At 64.0% G+C, this 20,790-nt stretch overlaps 1 protein-coding gene across 9 annotated transcripts in view; it reads right to left on the minus strand.

The window, feature by feature from the left end:
• Window positions 1–762: 762 nt before the first annotated feature.
• Window positions 763–20,790, minus strand: part of Brsk2 (BR serine/threonine kinase 2) — a 40,030-nt gene continuing 20,002 nt past the window's right edge. The window contains exons 1-21 of one of the 9 annotated variants that reach the window (XR_001230801.1): window positions 18,169–18,430; window positions 17,582–17,667; window positions 16,458–16,598; window positions 16,081–16,197; window positions 15,604–15,637; window positions 15,402–15,470; window positions 15,131–15,277; window positions 14,198–14,229; window positions 13,813–13,977; window positions 13,579–13,676; window positions 13,359–13,509; window positions 11,475–11,540; window positions 10,032–10,092; window positions 9,185–9,392; window positions 8,738–8,786; window positions 6,171–6,294; window positions 5,426–5,606; window positions 5,267–5,356; window positions 5,011–5,104; window positions 3,539–3,586; window positions 2,762–2,779 (exon numbers count right to left, since the gene is read on the minus strand). Coding sequence is in view for 8 of the 9 variants with exons in the window: in XM_013502987.1 (XP_013358441.1) it covers window positions 2,571–2,779; window positions 3,539–3,586; window positions 5,267–5,356; window positions 5,426–5,606; window positions 6,171–6,294; window positions 8,738–8,786; window positions 9,185–9,392; window positions 10,032–10,092; window positions 11,475–11,540; window positions 13,359–13,509; window positions 13,579–13,676; window positions 13,813–13,977; window positions 14,198–14,229; window positions 15,131–15,277; window positions 15,402–15,470; window positions 15,604–15,637; window positions 16,081–16,197; window positions 16,458–16,598; window positions 17,582–17,667; window positions 18,169–18,375 (2,283 nt within the window). In the remaining variant the exon portion in view is untranslated. Of the gene's footprint in view, window positions 2,780–3,538; window positions 3,587–5,010; window positions 5,105–5,266; window positions 5,357–5,425; window positions 5,607–6,170; window positions 6,295–8,737; window positions 8,787–9,184; window positions 9,393–10,031; window positions 10,093–11,474; window positions 11,541–13,358; window positions 13,510–13,578; window positions 13,677–13,812; window positions 13,978–14,197; window positions 14,230–15,130; window positions 15,278–15,401; window positions 15,471–15,603; window positions 15,638–16,080; window positions 16,198–16,457; window positions 16,599–17,577; window positions 17,668–18,168; window positions 18,435–20,790 lie in introns of those variants that run through there. The other 8 variants (XM_013502994.1, XM_013502987.1, XM_013502990.1 and 5 more) reach the window with 8 other exon arrangements.

Consider the following 20,790-nt stretch of genomic DNA (forward strand, 5'->3'; position numbering starts at 1 on the left):
CTGGAGCCTGACCAAAGTGCCCTGGTCACAAGCTGGACAGTGGCGCTGAGGCAAACACTTCTGCAGGACTGCAGATGTGCCCGAAGCTTAGTTCTAGGGGGCATTCACCAGCCGCTCTCCCCCAGGAGATTTACAGCAGCACCCAGGAAACCCTGCTGAGCACAGCAGGGGCAAGGGACAGTTTGGAATCTATGGGCAGAGGTTAGGGTGCTGCAGACCCCTACAGGCACGGGACACTGCACCAGGGACAATCTGTATACTGCGTGCAACACAGCCTTGCTCTCCAGGGCTGGCCCAACAGCGGGGCCTCCTGCCAAGCCACACTGGGGGCAGCCGAGAGGGGCAGCTGTCAGCCCCTCTGACATGAGTATGGAGGCCACTGCCACCCCTGGCCTCTACTTCCAGGGCTGGTCCCAGTGCCTCATCGGGATTTTCCCCAGCAAGGAGCATGAAGATTTCTGCTCCAGGAGACAGGCCAGGTGCCAGGTGAGGCCATTCAGGTGTAGGGCAGACAGCACTTGTCACTTCTCATTGTTGGTCCCAGAGAACCCCAGGCTGGCCCCTGTGCTCTTTCCCTGGCCCAGCCGTGGGACCCTTCCTCCAGCCGGGCAGCCTAGGAAGAGGCCCCAGCACGTGCAACTCCCTGGCCACCCGGCCCCGACACTGGGCTCTGCTCTTTTCAGCTGGGTGGACCCCGGCTGGGCGCTGTTGGGACAGGCTGCCCTTCCCATGCCCGCCCTTCCCGCACGGAGACCTTGCGTCGGCTGTCTTTATGGAAGGAATTTATTGTTCCGGGACCGAGTTGCTCACAGCTGTCTGACAGGGGTACACTGGATGGGCTTGTCCACTCCATGGCTCGGCGTGAGTCTGCGTGTCGAAGTACAAAAGAGGAAGGCTAACGTGAGGTATTGCTTCGGTTCCCTTCCCACCTGTGCTGCATGGCTTGCTGCTACAGCTGTTGGCTTTCTCTTAGGTATAGAAATCCCAGCCTGTGGCAGAGTTTAATGTAACAGAAGCATTAAGATCTATACATGAGGGGTGGCGGGGGACACCCACAGCAGAGTGGGCGCTCGCAGCAAAGGCATGCATGGGGCCTCCCGCACTGCCCGTGCCCTGCACCAGCTGGACAGGGAGGACATGCAGCAGCTGGAAGTGGGTGCAGCCCGGCAAGCCTGGCTGCTGGTGGGCATGGGCAGCGGCCCGCATGGGCAGGCAGCTTGGCCTCACTATGGACAGCAGGAATGTGCCACAGAGGCACATGCCAACTCTATCCTGATTTTTGTTTTTTGTTTTTTGTTTTTTTCATTTTAATTTAAAAAGCCCCACAGTGCCCTGCCATCCTGTGTGCGAGAGGGAAGCTTTCCAGGGTCGTGCTCCCACCCCTCACTCCTGAACACACCAAGAGAGCACTGGGCGGTGCCGTCAGGGTGCCCTGGGCCGCCCCACCACAGCAAGAGCCCAGGGCTGCTGCTTGCAGTGCAGACAGCACAACCCGGGCTGGAGCTCACTGCACCGCTGTGTGTGTGTGTGTGTGTGTGTGTGTAGAAATAGCCAAGAGCAAGGAAATGAAACACAAATCCAGCCCTGCCCAGCAACTCTCCCCAACCCCCCCACCCTTTTCCAAAAACAACCAAGAAAAAAAAGTTTATAAAAATATCTTGCAGGAATTCTTTGAAGTTTACAGTAGCTTGCCAGGGCTGCACCCACCAGCTGGCCCCTTGCTGCCCCAGCCCCCCAACTCTGTCCTCAGAGGGCCCTTCGGCTCTGGACCCACCCTGCCCGAAACGGACGGACGGACGGACGGACGGACAGACGACAGGAGGGTGGTCCTGCCGTCCCTTCCCTGAACGGAGAACAGAGACATAAATGAACTCAATAAATTAAAACAGCAAATAAATAATACTGATGTCAGCCCAGCCCCAGCCTGGCCAGCCCAGCGGCTCCGCTGCCCAGGTCCGTCCCCCTCTGTCGGGAGGGCCAGCAAAGCCAGGTGCACCCGAGGCCCAGTGCAGCTGTGGAGATGGATGCAGACAACACAGGAGGTGGCCCCGTGAGGTGCAGAGGCGGTGAGGTGACCACGAGGCCTGCCGGTGCAGCATGGAGGCAGGGACACTCCTCACTGTGGCTTTGCCCACCATGGGGTTGGCAGGTCCCTGTGGAGGGCTGGTCACCGCAGTCCGGGGCGGCAGGGCTGGAGGTGGTGTCCTGGGAGGCCAGGCCCTCCCATGCTGCCATGCTGGCTGCTGTGGGTGGGCGGGTGGGCGAAGGCGGCGACAGCAGGGAGGGCAGGTCCACAGCAGCTGCCTTCGGTCAGCCAGCGTCCACGCGGAGCACAGAGGTTGGCCTCGTGGAGGTGACATGTTAACTTTTCGGGATAATTCCTGGTATCAGAGCGGAAACAAGCGACGCCGTCAGAGACAGGCAGAGACAGAGACCACGAGAGAGAAGAGCGAGTGCAGCAGCCCCGCCCACGGGCCAGGGCCAGCTGCTCTCCTTTCCTCCCTGGCTCCAAGACAGCGGCTGGGGGCAGCATGCCCGGTCCACACAGGGCCGTGGTGGCCGGGGAGGGACTAGTGTCTAAGGCTGCTCGCCGCGGCCGGGGCCGTGTCCTTGCCCGTCAGGAACTCGGCATCCCCTCGAGGGCCAGCGGCCGCGGAGTCACCGAGGGGGCCCTGGGCACTCCGCTTGGCGGGCGTGCTGGGGGCCTGGGCCGCCTGCCCGTTCTTCTCGTCTGAAAAAAGTTGTTTAATTACGTCAAAGAAGTTACTCAATGGGCTGCCTGGGTACACAGAACAGGAGACAAAAAAAGAGAAAAGAAAAGAATGGGGGAGAGAAAGGAAGGGAGGGAAAGAGAGAGAAAGAACAAACAAACGAATGAACAAAGGGGCCTTGGTGAGAGAAAGAAAAACCCAACAGATGAGCCCGAGAAGGGCACAGAGCAGGGACCGTGGGCAGCAAGCAGGGCAGGCAGGCGGCCGGCAGAGTCCCCATGCCAGGGCTGCCCCTCACCGGCCCCTCCCTCCCCGCTCAGGGCCACCAGGGCTGAGCCTGACCCAACCAGTGGCATGAAGATGAGGCCACCTGCACGCCTGTGGCCGCCACACCTCCCCGGGAAGCCCCAAGCCTGGCCCCTGGCCAGCGTGGATAGCGCAGCACACAGACAGATGGACAGATGGTGGACAGGCATAGAGGGCGTGGCAGGAAGGTGGGGGGCTGGGCCCTGGTCCCAGCAAAAGGACAGGGCAGAGACGAGTAGCAGCCCCTCTTGGGCCTGTGCTCACTGCCAGGTGCATGACGGGGAGCCTCCCTCCACTCCCTACTCTGCAGCATCCACACGCTGCCAGCCCCTCCTGATCCTCCTGCTCAAGCCTTGTGGTCCCCAGGGCCTATCCTGAGCCTGGCAGGGATGGGGCGGGGCAGCTAGGAGCCTGCGCTACATACCACACAGGGTACCCAGGACAGCCATGGGGGCAGGGTAGGCTGTAGGGGAGCAGAGGCGTGCCAGGCTGAGGTGCCAGTGAGCGTGAGGGGTTCTTACCACATTTGGAAAGCCGCCCCGTCATCATTTCCATACAGTTAGTGGTGTCTGGAGCACAGAATGGAGAGAGGAGGGAGGGAGAGAGTGAAAGGGGGGCCAGGAAGGGCAGGGCCCAAGCAGGGCGGGGCTTGGATGAGAGCCTGGAGCTCGGGGAAGCGGGTGGGCAGCACAGGCTGTCAGTGAAGGGCTCCCCACTGGCCGGAGCCTCCAGATGACTCGGCCGCCTGGCCACGTCTCTGTCTCTCCTGGGCCAAAGACAACACACAGTGTGGCTCTGGGCCACACAGCCACCAGCACAGCCTCACCCTGCCACTCCCATGACCCTGGCTGTTGTGGCCCCTTCATCTTCGGCACCTGGGAATGTCGGCGCTGCCAGGGCCCGAGCTGGGGCCTGCATGGGATGAGACGCAGCTACCAGCCTGCTCCTGGGGCCCTCCCAGCCTCTCCCACCCCCAGGTGGGACCCATCAGGTGCTGCCAGCTCTGGGAGGAGCGGTGGTGATGGCTACCTTCAGTGGGGCTCTGGGCTGCAGCTGCAACTTGCAGCGTGAGGTGTCAGGAAGCACTGGGCTGGGGAGACCCCCTCGGGTAAGAGGGCACAGGCTGGGTCTCCAGAAGAGCTCCGCAAGCAGGCTGTGTGCTCTGCCCTTCCCAGCCCTGGCCATTCTCCACACTCTGTCTTTGGGGTCCCCGTGAGCACAGGCCTTTGTCCCTCAGCCTCTGCTCTATTCTCAGCGGGGCCAAGGCCCCAGGAGGCAGCAGCTGCCCCAGGCTGACCACACACCCTCCTGGCCACCCTCTGCCTGCCAGCCCTCAGCCCTGGCTCAGCTGAGCCCCACCACAGCGGTGACAAGGTACACGTCGGGGACACAGCCACAGGTGATGGAATGAGAATGAAATGAGGAGGGGTGTGTGGAAGGACCTCAAGGGCCCCACACACAACAGTGGCCCTGCCAGGCCCTGGCTGTGAGGACCGGGCTGGGAAAGGGCCCTATGGGCCCAGTGCCACAGCGCTCAGAGTGGCTGGATGCAGCTGCCCAGGCTGCAGACCAGGGCCCAGCTCACGATGCCAGCAACCCCGGGCTGCCAGTGCTCGGTGCACCCAGCGAATAGATGCAGCCCATGCAGGCGCCCACCGCGCCCATCCCGCTGCCCCACAGGCCCACACTGCCGTGTGCATCCTGCCCTCGATGCTGCCGAGCAGCTGACGCCCCATGGGGCTCTGCTGTGGCCGGGGCCTTGCCCACCCTGCTCGAGGCAGGGGTCAGGCTTCAGAAGCCCCTGCCTCTCTCTTGGGGTGCCGTGGCAGGAAGCCCTGGGGAGCACAGCCTCAGTCGCTACCCCCGCAGCCTGCCGGGGCTGCGCCCGTGTCCGGCCACCTGGTGCGGGGCCCTCCGGGGCCAGCCTGGCTCTCACCCGAGGCCCTGCCGCAGCCCCGCCCGCCCCGGCCAGACAGCGGGCCGGACACCTTACCTGCCGTGTCACAGGCTACTCTCGTAGCTGGTGGCCACCTTCTGGCCCTTAAGCCCAGCACCCCAGCTCAGTCCTGGCGCTGGCGGGGGCGGTTCTACAGTGGACAAGAGGCGCCTTTCAGTGTGCTGTGGCCGCCGCGCCAGGGGCCCTGCTCCCTGAGGGTGAGCCACAGTCGGGCAGGAGGGGCATCGCCCCTGGTCCTCGCACCTGGAGCCACACCCACTCGCTAGTGCAGGAGCCACGAGCCTCACCTCACCTGACAAGTGCTGGGCCGATGGCTGGTCATGGGAGCTCAGCAGCTGGGCCTGGATGGTCTCCACCACCCTCTTGAAGCGGCGACTGGGGCCTGGGGGAGACGGGGGTCAGGACCCGGGCTCAAGGCCGCAGAACACCTCCCTCCCCGCCTGGCACTCACCTGAGAGTAGGGTGAAGGTGACAGAGTAGATGCCGTTCTCCTTCTGCGCCTCACCGCCCTCCGTGTACGTGATGTCCACCTGGAACTTGACGGGCTTCTGGAACACGGCCGGGCCGCCCGTGGCCTTGTACTCGGCCCGGAAGCTGGTCTGGGAGATGACGCTGTGGCTGAGGCTGGGGATCTGCAGGGGGCCGTGTGCGTGAGCTCGGGACTGGGAGCAGCTCTACCGTGGCCCACCCCCACGCAGGTGAGGACACCAGCAAAAGACCTGCGGCCCAGCTGGGCTGGGAACAGGGCAGCACAGCCAAACGAGTGTGGGTGTGACCAGGCAGGCCTGGGTGGGGTCCCCACTGGTCTCAGTCCTGGCCCACACAGGAGCCCCAGCGCCCACATCAGGTATGAGTTACAATGGCAAAAAGCAGAGGGATCTCCTGGCACAGGGGCTGTGGCCAGACAGGTTTAGGGAACAAGTCAGGGGCAGGCCAGGGACGGGCTCAGGCTACCCAGCTCCAAGGGACTCCAGGCAGTGTCCAACAGGCAAGGGCACCCTGGCCAGGCTGGGCCAGGGGCCATCTGAGAAGGCCCCCTGAAAGTCCCAGCCCAGGACAAGGCAGGTGTCCGTGGGGGGGAGGCCAGCCAGCCCCTGGCACACTCATCCCAGGCCACTGGGCCACCAGAAGCACAGCAGGCCGTGTCAGGAGAAAGGCGCAGGGACGGGAGGCAGCAGGCAGTGCCCAGGGCTCACCGACAGGAAGGCATGCACAATGTCAGCCTTGATGGAGCTCAGGGGCTTGTCTTTGATGACCACGAAGATCTGCTCCTCCTTCTCCAGGTTGATGAAGTTCCCGAACCAGGACTTCTTGGCCAGCCTGGAATGGGGCAGAGGCTGTGATGACCACCGGGGCTCTGACGCTGACCCTAACCTCACTCCTGGCCCACCCAACCTGGCACCCCACCATGAACCCTCACCGTGCACCCATCTTCTAACTTGAGACCACCTCCCAGCGCCAGCCCTACGCCTTCCTCCATGTACCGAAGCCCACACACTTGCCCTCCCTAACCCACAGTCCTGACCACAGTCCCCACAGGTTGAGCCTCAGCCGAACCCTGGTTCTGCTGCTCCGTCCCACCCTCAGCTCCCTCCAAGCGGCTGCGCTGGCCCCAACTCTCTATCTAGGTCCCTCAATTTTGCAGTAGCCTGCTCTGTCCCACCCTGACAAGTGTCCCCAGCCTAGTATGTGGTCTGCTTGGGCCAAATGCCCTGCAGACCATGGGGCCACACCCCTCCCACCTGGCAGGGGGCCTGGGGATAGGCGGCCCGTGGCCCTGCCCTCAGGCACAGGGAGGGTCCTGCCCAGAGCGCTCTCCGCAGACCTGTCCCAGGGGCTGACTGCAGGACACTGTGCTTGGAAAGGGCCCACTGCCGCCTTCCTGCCTCCCAGACCCCTTCCTCACCCCACGCGCCATCACATGCTGCCCGCCCTTTCCCAAAGGGCTGGATATGCAGGCCAGGACGTATGCCTCCGGCCTCCATCTCCCCAGTGAAGTCAGAACCCTGGTGTGGCACGCCTGACCTGCTCCTAAGGAGACCCCTGCGAAACCGTCTCGCCCGCCGGCCTCCTTCTGGCAGCCTACAAGTTCCCAGACCAGCCCAGGCCCTTGGACACCTGGACACCGGGACAGCTCTTCCCCAGTGCAGCCCAAGAAGCCACCATCTGGTTGATGCTGTGCTCAGCCGTGGGCCCCAAAGCGACCTGCCCACACCACCAGACACTGTCCTCCCTGTGTCCCAGCCCCTACCCTGCCAGGAGGGGCCTGGGTGCCCAGGTACTGCCAAATGACCATCAGGGCTCCATACATGTCCTGCCCACAGAGGCGGAGACCACAGCAGATGTCAGGCCGCACAGGTGGAGGCCTCCTCACCCCTTTCTGGAGTTGCTCTCCAGCCTCACCCATCCCTCCGCCATTCCAAGTGCAGCCACCATCCAGCCTGTGCACTGTTTCCGGGCACAGGCTCCTGCCCTCACTGTGCACAGTGCCTGTGCCAGGGCCTGGGGCCCAGCCCAGGCGTCCCAGAGTGGCTAACTGTCTGGAACTGCAGACAAGGTTTCCGATGCCCCATCCTGAAGAAGACACAGGAAACGGAGCACCCAGCTTCCTGCTCTGTGGGCCAGCAGTGTGACTTCCAAGAGGCTGTGACTGGAGCCTCGTGGTTTGGGGTAGTGCAGCCTATGCTGGAGCTGGAGTCCATGTGGCTAGGGGGCAGACAGTAGCCTGGGTGGCCACAAAGGTGCTGGATGACCGCAGCAGTTGATCAGCAGTGGACCTCACTGGACTGTCCTCATCCACCTGAGAGAAGGGCCTGGCTTCCTCCAGAGTCTCTGTCCCGCCTACTGCGTGCCCATCTCTCTGAGCATCCTCATGACACAGGGCTGGTGGCAACTGGGCCAAGTCCTCCCTGCAGAGGCTGAGGGGACAGGACAGTGCCGGTCCTTGGAGGGGGACAGGGCCACCAGAGTCTTGCACAGGAGGAAAAGAAGGGCAGCCAGTGGTCACCGCACAGACCAGCTGGCAACTGTTCTGGAAAACAGTGACTCCAAGTGTGTTTCCAGCAGGCCAGGAGCAATGCCTGTGGGACAGTCTCATCAGCAGGGTCAGCACACACAGCGGCCACCAGAGGTCCCTGCTGAGAGCCAGCGACGCAACCAAGGTGTCTCCCTTGCTCAGAGCCCAGTGCCATCCCACAGCTCCAGCTAGCCACTGCTCCCTGCAGGTGCATGGGCCAGGGTTCACTTGGCGTTGTCAGATCATGCCAGCGGGGACCGCGATGGAGACCACTGTGGAGTGCGTCTCAGGGACATCTTCACTCCAGTGCCTATCACCAAGGGCAGTGCTGCTAGGGCTGCAGAGCTCCCGTCTCAGTTCTGTCCTCCAAGGAGAAACTTCTGCAGCGTGGCGCTGCCTCGCCTGCCCACTTCATCCACACCCACACCAGGCCTCTGCCAGGACCCTGCCTCCCTGCACAGGCACCCCACAGGCCCCACCGCCACGTCCCTCCTCCTCAGCATGGCGGACTTCTCCAGACTCGACTCCAGACTCAGCTGCCCCTCAGAGCAGGTGCTCTAGGGCTGGGGTCTCAGGCTCCTGGGACTCCAAGGGCTGAACCAGGCCATCCACAGTGAGACCAGAAGGATAAGCAGGGGCTCCAGAGGAACACCCAGAGGTAACTGTCCCCTCTCTGGAAAGGGACCCCACAACCCTCCACTGGCCCAGTGTTTAGGTACGAGGCAGCCTCGTGCAGGGGTCACTTACTCTGGGGAGGACTCAGGGGTCAGGTTGGACATCTCCTCAGGCGTCGGAACTGTGCACAGGAAGGATGGGGAGAAGGCAGGCAGTGACTGCTCTGGCCTGGGCTGGGTATCCTCAGCCCCTGCACCCACCTACGGTGGAGCTGTGGGGAACTGTCCACGCCCTGGTGCTGAAGTCATGCTGGGCCTGCTGGGTCAGCGGCCATCCCTCCCCCAACATACACCCCAACAGGTCGGGTAGTGGCCCTCAGCTACCTAGCACAGTGCAGGACACAGAAGCCCCAGGGGAGCTGGCCAAGCCCACATGCCTGGACCTGACCACTACCCAGAGGAGGACAGGAGGGGCCAGGGCCAACCCAGGGGCACCTGCATCCTGGAGCAATAGGCACCCCCTGCGGCTGTGGGCACTGACCAGCCTGGCAGGGCCCCCTCAACCCCGCACCATGCTAACCTTGCAGTTTCCGGCGGTGGAAGCGAGGCGAGCCCAGGAAGCTGTTCTTGATGGAGTTGAGCCGCGTCCGCCAGGGCACTCCTCCAACACTGGGGCTGGACGGTGGTGTGGGGTTGGGCGTGCCAGCTGGACTCTCCTTTGGCGTGTGGACAGGCGTCCCCTTGGGGGTGGGAAGGGGACTGCCCCTCGGTGAGGGGTGAGGGGTCACCTGTATGGTGGGGACAGATTTGGTGTTTGGTTCAGTCTCAGTGGCTGGCAGGGCTGGGGGACCCGGGGACGAGGCCAGCGGGGGGCTGAGGCCAGGGCCAGGTGGCCGAGCCCGGGTGCAGGCTGGGAGTGGGTTGGACTTGGTGCCCTGCAGCGGCTTGTCAGTCAGCTTGGCCTTGCGCGGCAAGGTCTGGGTCCTGGGGCTGGGCCGTGAGGCAGCCTGCAGAGTGAGTGCGTGTCCAGGCCGCAGGGTGCTCCGACAAGCTTCGGGCTCCACAGAAGTGGCTGGGCAGCAGGCCACAAGGGGCAGTTCGGGGGGTGGGGGAGGCAGGATGAACTTTCTAACAGGCTACAAGGCGTGGCAGTGAGCGGGAGGGGGGACCACGAAGTGCCATGCGTGCCCCCACCCCATGCACACACAGCATTCAGGAACCCAAGCAGGACCAGTGAGAGCAGCCAGGGCCACAGAAGAAAACATGACACACAAGAGGACAGACGACACAGAACAGAAGAACGTGCAGTTAGCTAGAGCAGCCACACGAGTGATCCCAGGCCAGCGTGGGGCTGGCCAGCTTCCTCCCACCCCACCACACCATCGGGATGCGGCCATAGCCTGATGCCTGGGTGGGAAGTCACTCACCCGCGGGCTGCTGAGGGGGCTCGTGGAGAGGCCTGAGGAGGCACCACTGATGGACCGAGACCTGTGGGTGGCAGAGCAGACAGGTGATCACCCAGGGCCCCCAGGGCCTCTCCCCTGGGGACCTTCCAGATGCCCCGAGGCTCTGGGGCTGGTGCAGCCTGCTGAGCCCAAGGGGTCCCTGGGTGAGCACAGCAGTGTCCAAGCTCATCCTGCTGACCTCACATCAGTGCCCATCGTGCAGCTGGACCCCGGGCCTCCTGCTCACGGCATATGCCATCAAAGGCCCAGGCCTGGCACAGAAGGTGCAGAGGGCCCTGCAGCAAGGAGCTGCAGGGATCAGGTATGTGAGGGATGAGGGCACAAGGCCCAGCCCTGGCTGTGCCCACCCCCCAAGGCTATGTCACCGAGTCGGTACGTGGGCCGCCTGCCGGGCGCCCAACAGCCCAGCCCTCCACGTCCATCCACTCCTGCTCCCTCCTGGCAGGAGACCTGGCCTGGCCCAGGTGTCCCCGCCGGGGGGACTAGGTCTTACTCCCCAACACCACAAGAAGGCCAACGCCCCTGGTCCTCAGAGGAGGAATGCGGCAGAGGGGCTGAGGCAGCTGCTGAGAGGAGGCGGGACCGGCACAGCCTGCCAGCCACGCCTGGCCTGCTGGGGAGCCGCTGAGGCTTGGCACCCTGACCACGCTGGCCCCCTAACAGGCTCCCAGCACCTGTGGGTGGGGCCATGGCTCCTTGCTAGGCTCCCCACCTGACCGCCAAGGGGGCCAGGAGGCAGCAAAGACTGGTTCTCAGCATGGCGCCCAGCCCTGAGAGGTCGGGAAGGTGGGACAGCCACACAGGGGCAGCAGCCAAGAGCGAGTGAGGCCCACAGCCTGCCAAGCCAGCCAGAGCTCACCGTGGCGAGGGACAGCACAGAGAAGCGGAGGGCGCGGCAGGCCTGAACTACAGTGACCCAAGCTGGGAGGCAGCGCCCCGGCAGCCAGGGTGGGTGCCCAGGAGGCGGGGCACAGAGGTTCAGGGCCCAAGCGCAGGAGGGACGAGGCTGGGCCAGGTGGCCAGCACTAGTGGGCCGAGGTCCTGCTGGGCACAGCGGCCCTGCCTGGCAGAGCCAGGCCCAGGCCGGCTGCTTGACTTCTCCTGTGGCCACAGTGAACGGCACAGCTGCTCTGGCGCCCAGGCTGCCAAGCCCCGCGGGGCAAAGTCCGCTGGCAGGAGTGCCTGTCTGAGGTCAGTAATGTAGCTCTTGCCCAGGGCTGGCCACTGGCCGCACCCTGTCATCCCGACCCTCCGCCCTGGCTCCCCCTGGCCCTGGACAGTGCCATTGCAGAGAAGAGGGAAGGGAGTGTCCCGCTCAGCCCGCCACCAGGCCCGCTCTGCTGCCTGGTCCAGCAGAGCCGCACATCCAGGGCTGAAGGGCTAGGGCAGAGGCAGGGTGTATACCTGTCTTCTGTGCTGAATTGGGGATGGGCTTCAGCGATATCCAGGCTTTTACTGAACATTGCTTTACTACAGCAGGAACAAAGCGAGAAAACAGAGTTACTGCCACACGCACACAGGTCAGCTCCAGGCCCGGCTGCTGCCCGGGACCCAGGCTGGACCTCACAAGGCTCTGGGTAGGGCACAGCCACCTGACCCAGGCCAGCGCACGGAGACGGCAAGAGATGTGAAGGCAGGGCCAGCAAACCCTGCCTGCCCTGGGCAGCCTGCAGGGTGGGGCAGCCGGGTCTTGCAGGACACCCAGCATTCACCACCGACAACTAGGACACCCGTTCGGAGGGCGGCCAGGCCAAAAGCGGAAGCAGTGGGATGTGGTGGGACAAGGCTCTGCAGACCCTCCGGACGGCAACCACCCCACACGCAGCCAGAAGCTGGGGCGGAAGCCAGGGACTTGCTCAGTCCATAGCACAGAAAGGGCAGGGAGGCACCAGCAGCCACGGAGAGGGCAGCACTTGGGCTACAGCGAGGGACCCGCTCCAACACGCAGGACATTGTGGGGTTTAGGGACTGCACGGTCAGTAAAGGCCCTTGCTGTCCAGCCTGGTGCCAGGAGCCAAGGGACAGTGGACCAGAGCCCCAGTGCTGGAGACCGTGCCAGCCCCACCCCAGAGGGCCCCGGCAGGCTGGGGCAGGGCAGTCTTATGTAACAGCCACCCGGCCACCTCACGGGTTCTGCCCCAACACCCAGGCACCCAACAGGCAGAAAGGCAGCCGGGTGCTGGGGCCCAACCCACAGGGTGGCCGAGGAAGGCCAGGGCTCCTGAGACTTCGCAGGGCCCACACAACCAAGACCCCACCTGGGCAAGGAAGGCTGGGTCCCTAGAGCTGTGCCCAGCACCAAGGACTGTGAGGGCCTCTGCAGCCCTGCCAGCTTATGCCCATCCAGGCTCTGGAGGGGCAACAGATCACGTCTGCCATCACCCCAGCGTCCACATCCCTGCCACAGCACAACAGGCCATTCAGAGCAGGCAGGTATCAGGGAGAGGAACCACTGGGACCGGCAGCTCTGAACACGGCCCGGACACTTCGCAGCCCAGCCTGGCCCCAATCAGCTCAGTCCCATTCAGTCCCGTTCATCCCTGCTCAGCCCTGCTCAGCCCATCCCAGTCCTGTTCAATCCAGTTCAGTCTAGTTTAATCCACATCAGTTGATTTGTTCACTTCATTTCAATCAAGTTCAATCCAGCTCAGTCCAGTTTAATCCAGCTCAGCCCAGCTCAGTCCAGTTCAACCTGTATCAATTCAGTTCAATCCTGCTCACTTATTTAACTCAGCTCAGCTGGACTGTGTCCAGTTCAAAGATGCTCAGCCCGACCCATTCCAGTTCAATCCTGCTCAGCCCAGCTCATTCCAGTTCAATCCTGTTCAGTTCAGCTCAGTCCAGCTTAACCTAGCTCAGTCCACTTCAACCCAGTTCAACCAAGTTCAGTCCAGTTCAATCCAGGTCATCCCAACTCAGGGTAGTTCAGTGCAGCTCAGTCCTGCCAGCCCAGCTCATTCCAATTAAACCCAGGTCAGTACACTCAGTCCAGCTCAGCTTGGCCCAGTTCAATCCAGTCTAGTACAGCCCAGCCCAGCCCAGCCCAGTCCAGCTCAGCCCAGCTCAGCCCAGCTCAGCCCAGCCCAGTCCAGTTCAGCCATCTTGGCTGAGCCCAGAGCAGCCCTGCCAGCCCATGCAGCCCCGCAGCCCTCAGCACAGCCCAGCCCAGCCCAGCCAGCAGCGCAGGCCTGAACCCAGGCCAGGCCAGATGGAGGAGCATGGTGGAAGGCTACACCGCCCTCCCCCGGGAGCGGGAGGACGGCGCGGGACCCGGGAGCAGGCACGCACCTCTGGCCGTGCTGTGCCATCTCGATGGCTCGCCGCGCAGGCACCGGGGAGCCACCGTCTGTCACGCTGAGCACCTCCATGGACTTGCGCTCAGGCCGCCGCTTGCCGTGCCGGTTCAGCATCGGGGAGTCCACGCGCTTCCGGGGAGGGTCTGTGTGTAGGGAGGGGTCAGCAGCAGCCGGTGAGGCGTGGGGCACAGGGCAGCGGGGAGGCCACATACCTATCTCATTCCTGGGCGGTAGGTCCTCGTCCTCATGGCTGGGGTACCTTTCTTTCCGGTCCAGGAGAAGAAAGTAGATCATCTTCTCCTGGTTCTCCCTGCAGCACCAAGGAGGCAGCAGGAGGGTTGGGATGCGGTGTGCATTGCTGGACATGGGATCTGGCCACGAAAAGGGCTCCATCCCAGAGCAGCCCAAGCCCTGATGTGGAGACCCCACCCACCCACCCAGCTTACTCCTCGGACAGCAGGTCCTGTAGCAGTTTGTTGCGGTCCCGGAAGCAGCCCAGCGAGTGCATGCTGTCCAGCACATCGGGGTCTATGTCCTCCAGGCTGGGTAGTGAGCGGATCTGCACCTTGCGTGGGATGGGCTGCTCTGGCTCTGGCTCATTCTTGCCCCCTCTGTGGATGACAGGGCACAGCGGTCACTTGCCCCAGCCTGGCCACCCCACCCACCCCAAGGAGGCAGGCGGGTGGGAGCCCAGGTCCCGTCTCTGCTGTCCCTGGCCCAGCCCTGCAGGCCCATCCTGCCTCTCCAGTGCTGGCCGCCCCCCTTCCTAGCGGGCCCTCCAGGCCACAGTAGCAGGCAAAGCAAGCGTTAGTGCATGGAGAAGCTACTTACATATACCATATGTGTTTCTGAATGTGCTCTAGCTACAAGGAAAGAGAAACAGTGTTAGTACCGGGGTCCCACGTTAGAAGGTAAGGCTGTAGCAAGAGGGAGGAGAGGCAGGGGCCGCATGCCCAGAGCCCCAGCTGGCACCCAGTCACCTCCCCCAGGCACAGGGATCACAACCAGGAGGGAGAGGAGTGGGTGACAGGCAGGGTCCAGGCAGTGCCAGTGAGCGGGAGAGGCAGGAGTGCAGTCCCCGGAGCCCGAGCGGCCTGCGCTGGGCCCTCCAGCAGGCACCAGAGGAGCTGAGGCCAGGCATCCGGGGCCGGAGGGGCCGAGTGCAGTGCAGGCGAGGGCCTGGGCAGTCCCCCGGGGCCCTCTCCACCCACCTGGGCCTTCCCTGGGTGCCAGCCTGCACCCTGCTCACAAGGGTGTGCCAGGGGAGCCCCCAGACCACTCACAGGCACACAGCATGCACTGTGCACAGCATGGGCACACACACTCCTGGGCCAAATGCTTTGGCACACGCCTGCTCCCGTGCACACGCTTGCACGCGCACATCTATGCACACCAGTGCACACACCCTGGCACACACACGCCTGGACACACAGGTCTTAGCACACACTCGTAACACCTTCCTCATACACCCTTGCACACGCACACTTGTGCACGCTCCCTGGCACAGCCCACACCTGTACACATGCACCCTGGCAACACTCCCACCCACGCACACACAGTGGCACACCTAACTCCTGACAGTGCCTGCACATCCAGCACACACTCGGCACATACATTCCTCGCACGCCATAACCCCCAGCACACCCCAGGGCTCCCATGCACAGCGAGCAGTGCCCCCAGGCGACTCTGAGACGGGAGAGCCACGGGCAGCAGGGCTGTCTGTGGAAGAGACAGCCTAGGAGCTGGCGTCAGGAAGGGACACACCGTGAGGCGCCGGGCCGCGTCCACCTCAATCATGCCCCGAAGCAGGCTCTGGCAGTCCGGCGGGATGAAGTGTGGCATGTGGAACACGCCCCGCTTGACCTTCTCCAGCAGCTGCCGCAGGTTGTCGTCATCGAAAGGCAGCGCCCCCTGCGGGCAGGCGGGCGGCATCAAGAGGGCAGGGGGATGGGGCGGGGGTGGGGGCGGCAGACGGGGACAAGATGCAGGCAGGGGAAGAACAGCCAGAGGGGCCGCGGGGCTGCGGGGGACTCACCACCAGCAGGGCAAACAGGATCACGCCGCAGCTCCACACATCCGCCTTGCGCCCATCGTACTTCTCCCCCTGCGGGCAATGCCAGGGCAGGTGTTGGCCTGGAAGGCCGCCCGGCCCGGGTCGGGGCTTGAGGGTCCTGGGAGCAACACTCAGGTCCAGCCTGACAGGGTGACCCCCACACAGCGCCCCAGCGCCTACTTACCCGGATCACTTCTGGGCACGCGTAGTGGGGGGACCTGGGGGCAAAGGCATGGGTCAGGGGACAGGAAGTCAGGCCCTTCCTCCAGACCCAGCCTCCCTGCACACCGTGGGAGGGGCACAGCGGCTTTGGCCAAGCCCCTACACCTCCAGTTCCCTGGGTGCTCCTTCGGGTCGCCGCAGTCGGGGCTGCCCCTCCATCCAGCCCTAGGAGGGGCACCAGGCCCTGGCTGAGGAGGCACTGGAGCCAGGCAGGGGCTCATGCACACCCCGCTGGGGGAGCAGGCACTGCAGCTGCGCTCCGGCTGGAGGCAGCACAGGGACGGTGAGGGTCTTCTCGGCCTACACGGGCCCTGGTGCTAGGATGGGGCTGGAGTCCTCTGCCCTCAGCCAGGCCAGGGGCTGGGGACAGGGCTGGATCGGTGCACGCCCGGGCCCTTGGGGCTGTGCAGGGCAGCGGCCAGGCGGGGGCGCCACACACCCGCAGCTGGTCTCCAGCAGGCTGTCGCCGACCTGCAGGGATGCCATGCCGAAGTCTGCGATGCGGATGTTGTTCTTCTCATCCAGCAGCAGGTTCTCTGGCTTCAGGTCCCTGTGGCTGGGGAGAGGGTGGTGAGGCTGACCAGCTATCCCCTCCCCACCCCAGCCTTTGACGGAGGCTGCTGCCCGCCACCCAGCGCCGACAAAGCAGCCGACCAATGGCAGCCTAGGCTGGTGACGTCATAGATAGCCAATCAAGTCCCTCCTGGCCTGGGGGGACATAGGGTTCCTGCTATCTTCTGCCCGGCCACCTGGGCTCCCCCATGCATGGGGAAGAAGCTGGGGCCGAGTGTCACACAGATGAGGTCGTGCCCGTACCAGATGGAGTGGCTGTGGCAGAAGTCCAGCGCTGAGATGATCTGCCGGAAGAACTTGCGGGCCTCCTTGGGCGTCAGCCGCCCCTTCTTCACCAGGTAGTCAAACAGCTCCCCCCCAGAGACGTGCTCTAGCACCAAGTACCTGCAGAGCCAGGGCGTCAGTGCCCCCGGAGCAGGCTGCAGCCTGGGCTTCAGCCGCAGTGACCATGCAGTGCCAGCCCCTCGGGACAGAGGCCTCCTGGGACCAGCCTGTCCCCCGCCCTCCGGCTGTGGAGTGAAGAGGGCTGGGCCTTCACTCCACCCGGACAGCGCTGGCAGCCTGTGCTTCAAGGCCCTGCACTGCCCACCGCCCCAGCGCTCCACAGCTCCAGGGCTGCCCATGCATTTCCTTGGTCAGCTTTCTTCGTGTGTGCCCCCAGGGTGACGGACAAGAGACCAAGGCCAGGGGCTGACCCTACCACCTCGGCCCTCCTCTGCAGCCCACAACAGCCTGGCACCCAGAGACAACAGGGCATTCAAGGCGGGTGGCAGTGTGGGGCCGGGGACCCCAAGGCTGCTCTGGACACTCCCCACACAGACTCTCCTGCAGGTAAGAGGCACACACACCCCACATGCCTCGCCCTATCCCCAGCCTCAGTGACCCCACAAGTGACACTCTATCCCACCCAGATGCACTCGCTGAGGCCAGTTCTGGGGCCACACAGCAGTGGGCAATGGGGCCCCATGGGATGAGGCTGCCGGGGCAGAACTATGTGCTCAGCCACACTGGACAGAAGTTGGCCTGAGCCAGGAGCTGGTGACAGCAGCCAGTGACCCCAGGGACCGAGGCTGTGAGGGAGCCCAGTGGTAGGCATGGGCCAGGGGAACAGGGGCCATGCAGCCCCCACGGGGAGGTCACAGGGCCTAAGGCTCTGCCCACCCCTGCCCCCAGAGGCTCGCACATGGAGGGGGCTCCCACCCCATCTCCCCTCCAGACAGGCCCAGGGTGGGCCCTGCACCCTCACGGCCCTCTGCTGGTAGAGCTGAGATCTCCAGGCAGTGGCCTCCCTCGGATGTACCCACCCACTGCCCTAGCCTCAGCTGTGCCCAGCCTGCCCCCCAGCTCTCCAGCCCAGCAATACCTACAAATATTTTTTGTTTTCATAGACGTCATGCAACTTCAGGACGTGCGGGTGTTCGATGAGCTTCAGGATGGCAATCTCCCGCTCCACCTGCCAGAGAGATGCATCAGGGGCTGCCACCAGCAGCCCCACCTGCCCCACGGCCCCACGGCCTGTCCACTCAGGGTCAGACACTGTGTTCCCAGGCTGGGGAGATGGGGATGCTGGGAACATTGGCTATGCAGCCTGGCCCCACATAGGAGGCCTGGGAATGCCACCACAGCACCAGGCTGCAGACCTACAGGACTGCACCTACAGGAGTGCACACACTGTGAGATGCAGGCAGGAGCATGCATCCTTCCCCAGGCTCGTGGTGCCCCCACAGAGAGGCAGGGACCCTAGACCCAAGATGCCCAGGCCTCTGCCCCTGTCACAACCCCTGCCCTCCCCACCCAGGACTGGCAAAGGTGGGGGCCACCCTGTCCACGGTGGGCACAAGCTCGTGTCTCTCACAGGCCATGCCTTTCCCTCTGTGGTGGCCCACAGCGCCCCCACTCCACAGCTGCCGCAGCCCTGGCCCCCCTCCAGAAGCCGCCGCCCCACGGTCCCCACCTTCATCAGCACGGACTCGCTGAGCTTCTCGCGGTTGACGATCTTGATGGCAACTTTCTGACAAGTGACACAGTGGACACCCAGCTTCACGAGGCCTGCAGGAGAGCAGCCCAGCTCAGCCCCAGGACCAGCGGGGCCCCTGTGCTGCCCTCCGCCAGGAGTTCCTGCTTCTGACCAGCCCCGCGCGGGGATGCCACACGGCCCCATCACAGCCTGCCTTGAGCTGGGGCCTCGTCGTCCCTCTCCCAGGACACCAGAGTCCCTCCCCACAGGCCAGGCCCTGCACCTCACAGAGCCATCCCTCCTTGCCAGCCCTGGACCCTGCCGGCCCTGGGACAGGCGGGGTGGCTCCACCACAGGCGCTGTGGTCATGCCCCACCTCCAGCGCCAAAGGATGGGGTGCTCTGCGCGGCCTGTTCGACGCTGGCACACCCTGGCTCCCAAGCACAGGTCAAACTGACCACTCTCCCTGTGGCAGCACAGCCACAGCTAGGCCTGGCCTCCTCTGTGGCCTCGGCGCCCCCCCTGCCCCACCCCAGGGCACTGTCTGAGCGGGCGGTCCTGCCTGGCACGTCTACGCTTCTCTGTAGGATCACTTTCCACTCAGAAAGCCACCCGGGTTCCAGGACTGGGACCAGAATGCAGCCCCTTTCCAGGGTTGGCCTCCTGCGTGTGTCCGGACACGTGGTACACACTCTTGGGTTCCCTTATCGGTTTGCAAGAGCCTTTTGTCTTGCATGGGAAATTAATCTTTTACTTGTGACATGCCTCAAAAATGCACTCCAGCCTGCCCTTTGTCTGGTGCTCACGTCCTGCACTGCTGTAGGTCCCTGCCTCAGCGTCAGCCCATGTCCTGCCGGTCGGTGCCTGGACCCTGTGGAGCACGGTGACGCAATCCTGGACCTGAGGCTGGAGACCATGGCCCAGCTCCGCTTCCGCTGGGCAGCAGCTCCCACGGCTCCCCAAGAGCTCCTGTCACCTCCCCAGCTTGCCTTGTGCCAGCACCCACGTGGCCAGGTCACCAGCAGAGCGCCCTCCCCGGCCCCAGTACCAGAGCAGCCAGGCCTGAGGAAGCCGTCTCACTCTGCTGCCTTTGATATATGCAAGGCCTGTGATTCCCACCCTGTCGGAGAGCACAGAGCTCGCAGCAGGAGGATGGGAGGAAACCAACAGGAAACACACAACCCAGCACCGCCACCCACTTCACACCGCGAGCTCTGCGGACCCGCTGCCACTGTGCTGGTTCAGGGCTCACTGAGCACAACCTCTGTCCAGCAAAAACATCCCCAAACAAAGCTTGAAAAAGCAGGAAACCGCTATGACAAGCAACAGGAGGACGGCTTTGACAAACCCACCAGACCCAGCCCGGAGGGTGCAGCCACAGGCAGGGCCAGAAGGGTGGCAGAGGAGGCCACGGTGGCCGGCTGAAACACTGTCCCCTCAGGTGTGACCGTCAGGCCCCACAGACAAAGAGCTAGCGTCTGTCCCGCATGGGACTAGGGCGAGGCCAAGGCTGGGACCGGCATCCCGCCACACCCTGGGGCAGGTGGACATGGCCTTTGTCCAGCCCTGAGCAGGATCAGGAAGCTTCACAGTGAGGGGCCTGGGCACCAGGCAGCCACCCAGCAACTCAAGGACCACAGGATGCTGGACTTCGCACACGCACACCCACAGCAGGGGCATGCGCACACGCTCATGTACACACACATGCACATGGACACGTCCAACCCAGGGGTGAGACACTGCAGGCACGCTGCTCTGCACATCTGCTGAGGGGCTCCAGGCTGAGCACCATCACAGGCTGCACCCTGTGTGAAGCCCACACCTTCCCCAGGAGGCCCTGCGGGTGGGGGCAGTCAGCTCTCTACTGGGGACAGCACAGAGGGCCAGCCCGGGGCCCCACACCTCCACCCGGACAAGCAGGCTTCCCATGGCTCAGGGAAGTCCTGGCCGAGCCCTGGGATTTGGGCTGCTCCCTCCCAGCCTCTTCCTCCTTTCACCTGTCCATTCCGCATGACGGTGCTGAACACCCCCACACACCCCACGAAGCCACAAAGGCAGGTGCACTCCTTGGTAAAGCCTCCTGGGTCCCGGCAGCAGCTCAGCCTGTGTCTTCTTGTCCCATGGCCGTGCGGTCCCCTGGGGCTTGGTGCTCGTGTGCTGCACAGTTCTGAGCCCTCCTGCCTGGCCGGGCTTCTGGGCTGCGGGACTTAGCTTCTAGGGGGAGGATCACCCTAATTACCCACCTTCTGACACGCTGGGGCTCATTTTCCAATTGTGAGTTTATCTCTAATTATCATCTTTACACAAACACAGCCTGGAATCAAGAGAAAAGTATACCATGTCACAGATAATTGCAGCCCTTGCCAGGGCAGGGCCCAGGCACCAACTGTGTGCTTCTGCTGGGGCATGGGCACACAGGCGGCTGCAGCCTGCCCCACTGCAGGGAGGGTGCCGGGCTCCACAGCTCTGTCCTTCCAAAAGGCCCTACTGGGACCTCAGAGCCCAGGGCCCCAAGCCCAGTGGACAGCTCAACGTGGCCAGGCCCTGTTCCCCAGGGCCCCTAGGTCCCTGCCATCCCGATTGTGGCACTGCCTCACTGCCCTCACCTGCCATGGGGTG

This window comes from Chinchilla lanigera, unplaced genomic scaffold (genome assembly GCF_000276665.1).
Source record: "Chinchilla lanigera isolate Chin_1 unplaced genomic scaffold, ChiLan1.0 scaffold00075, whole genome shotgun sequence".
NCBI classification, from domain to species: domain Eukaryota; kingdom Metazoa; phylum Chordata; class Mammalia; order Rodentia; family Chinchillidae; genus Chinchilla; species Chinchilla lanigera.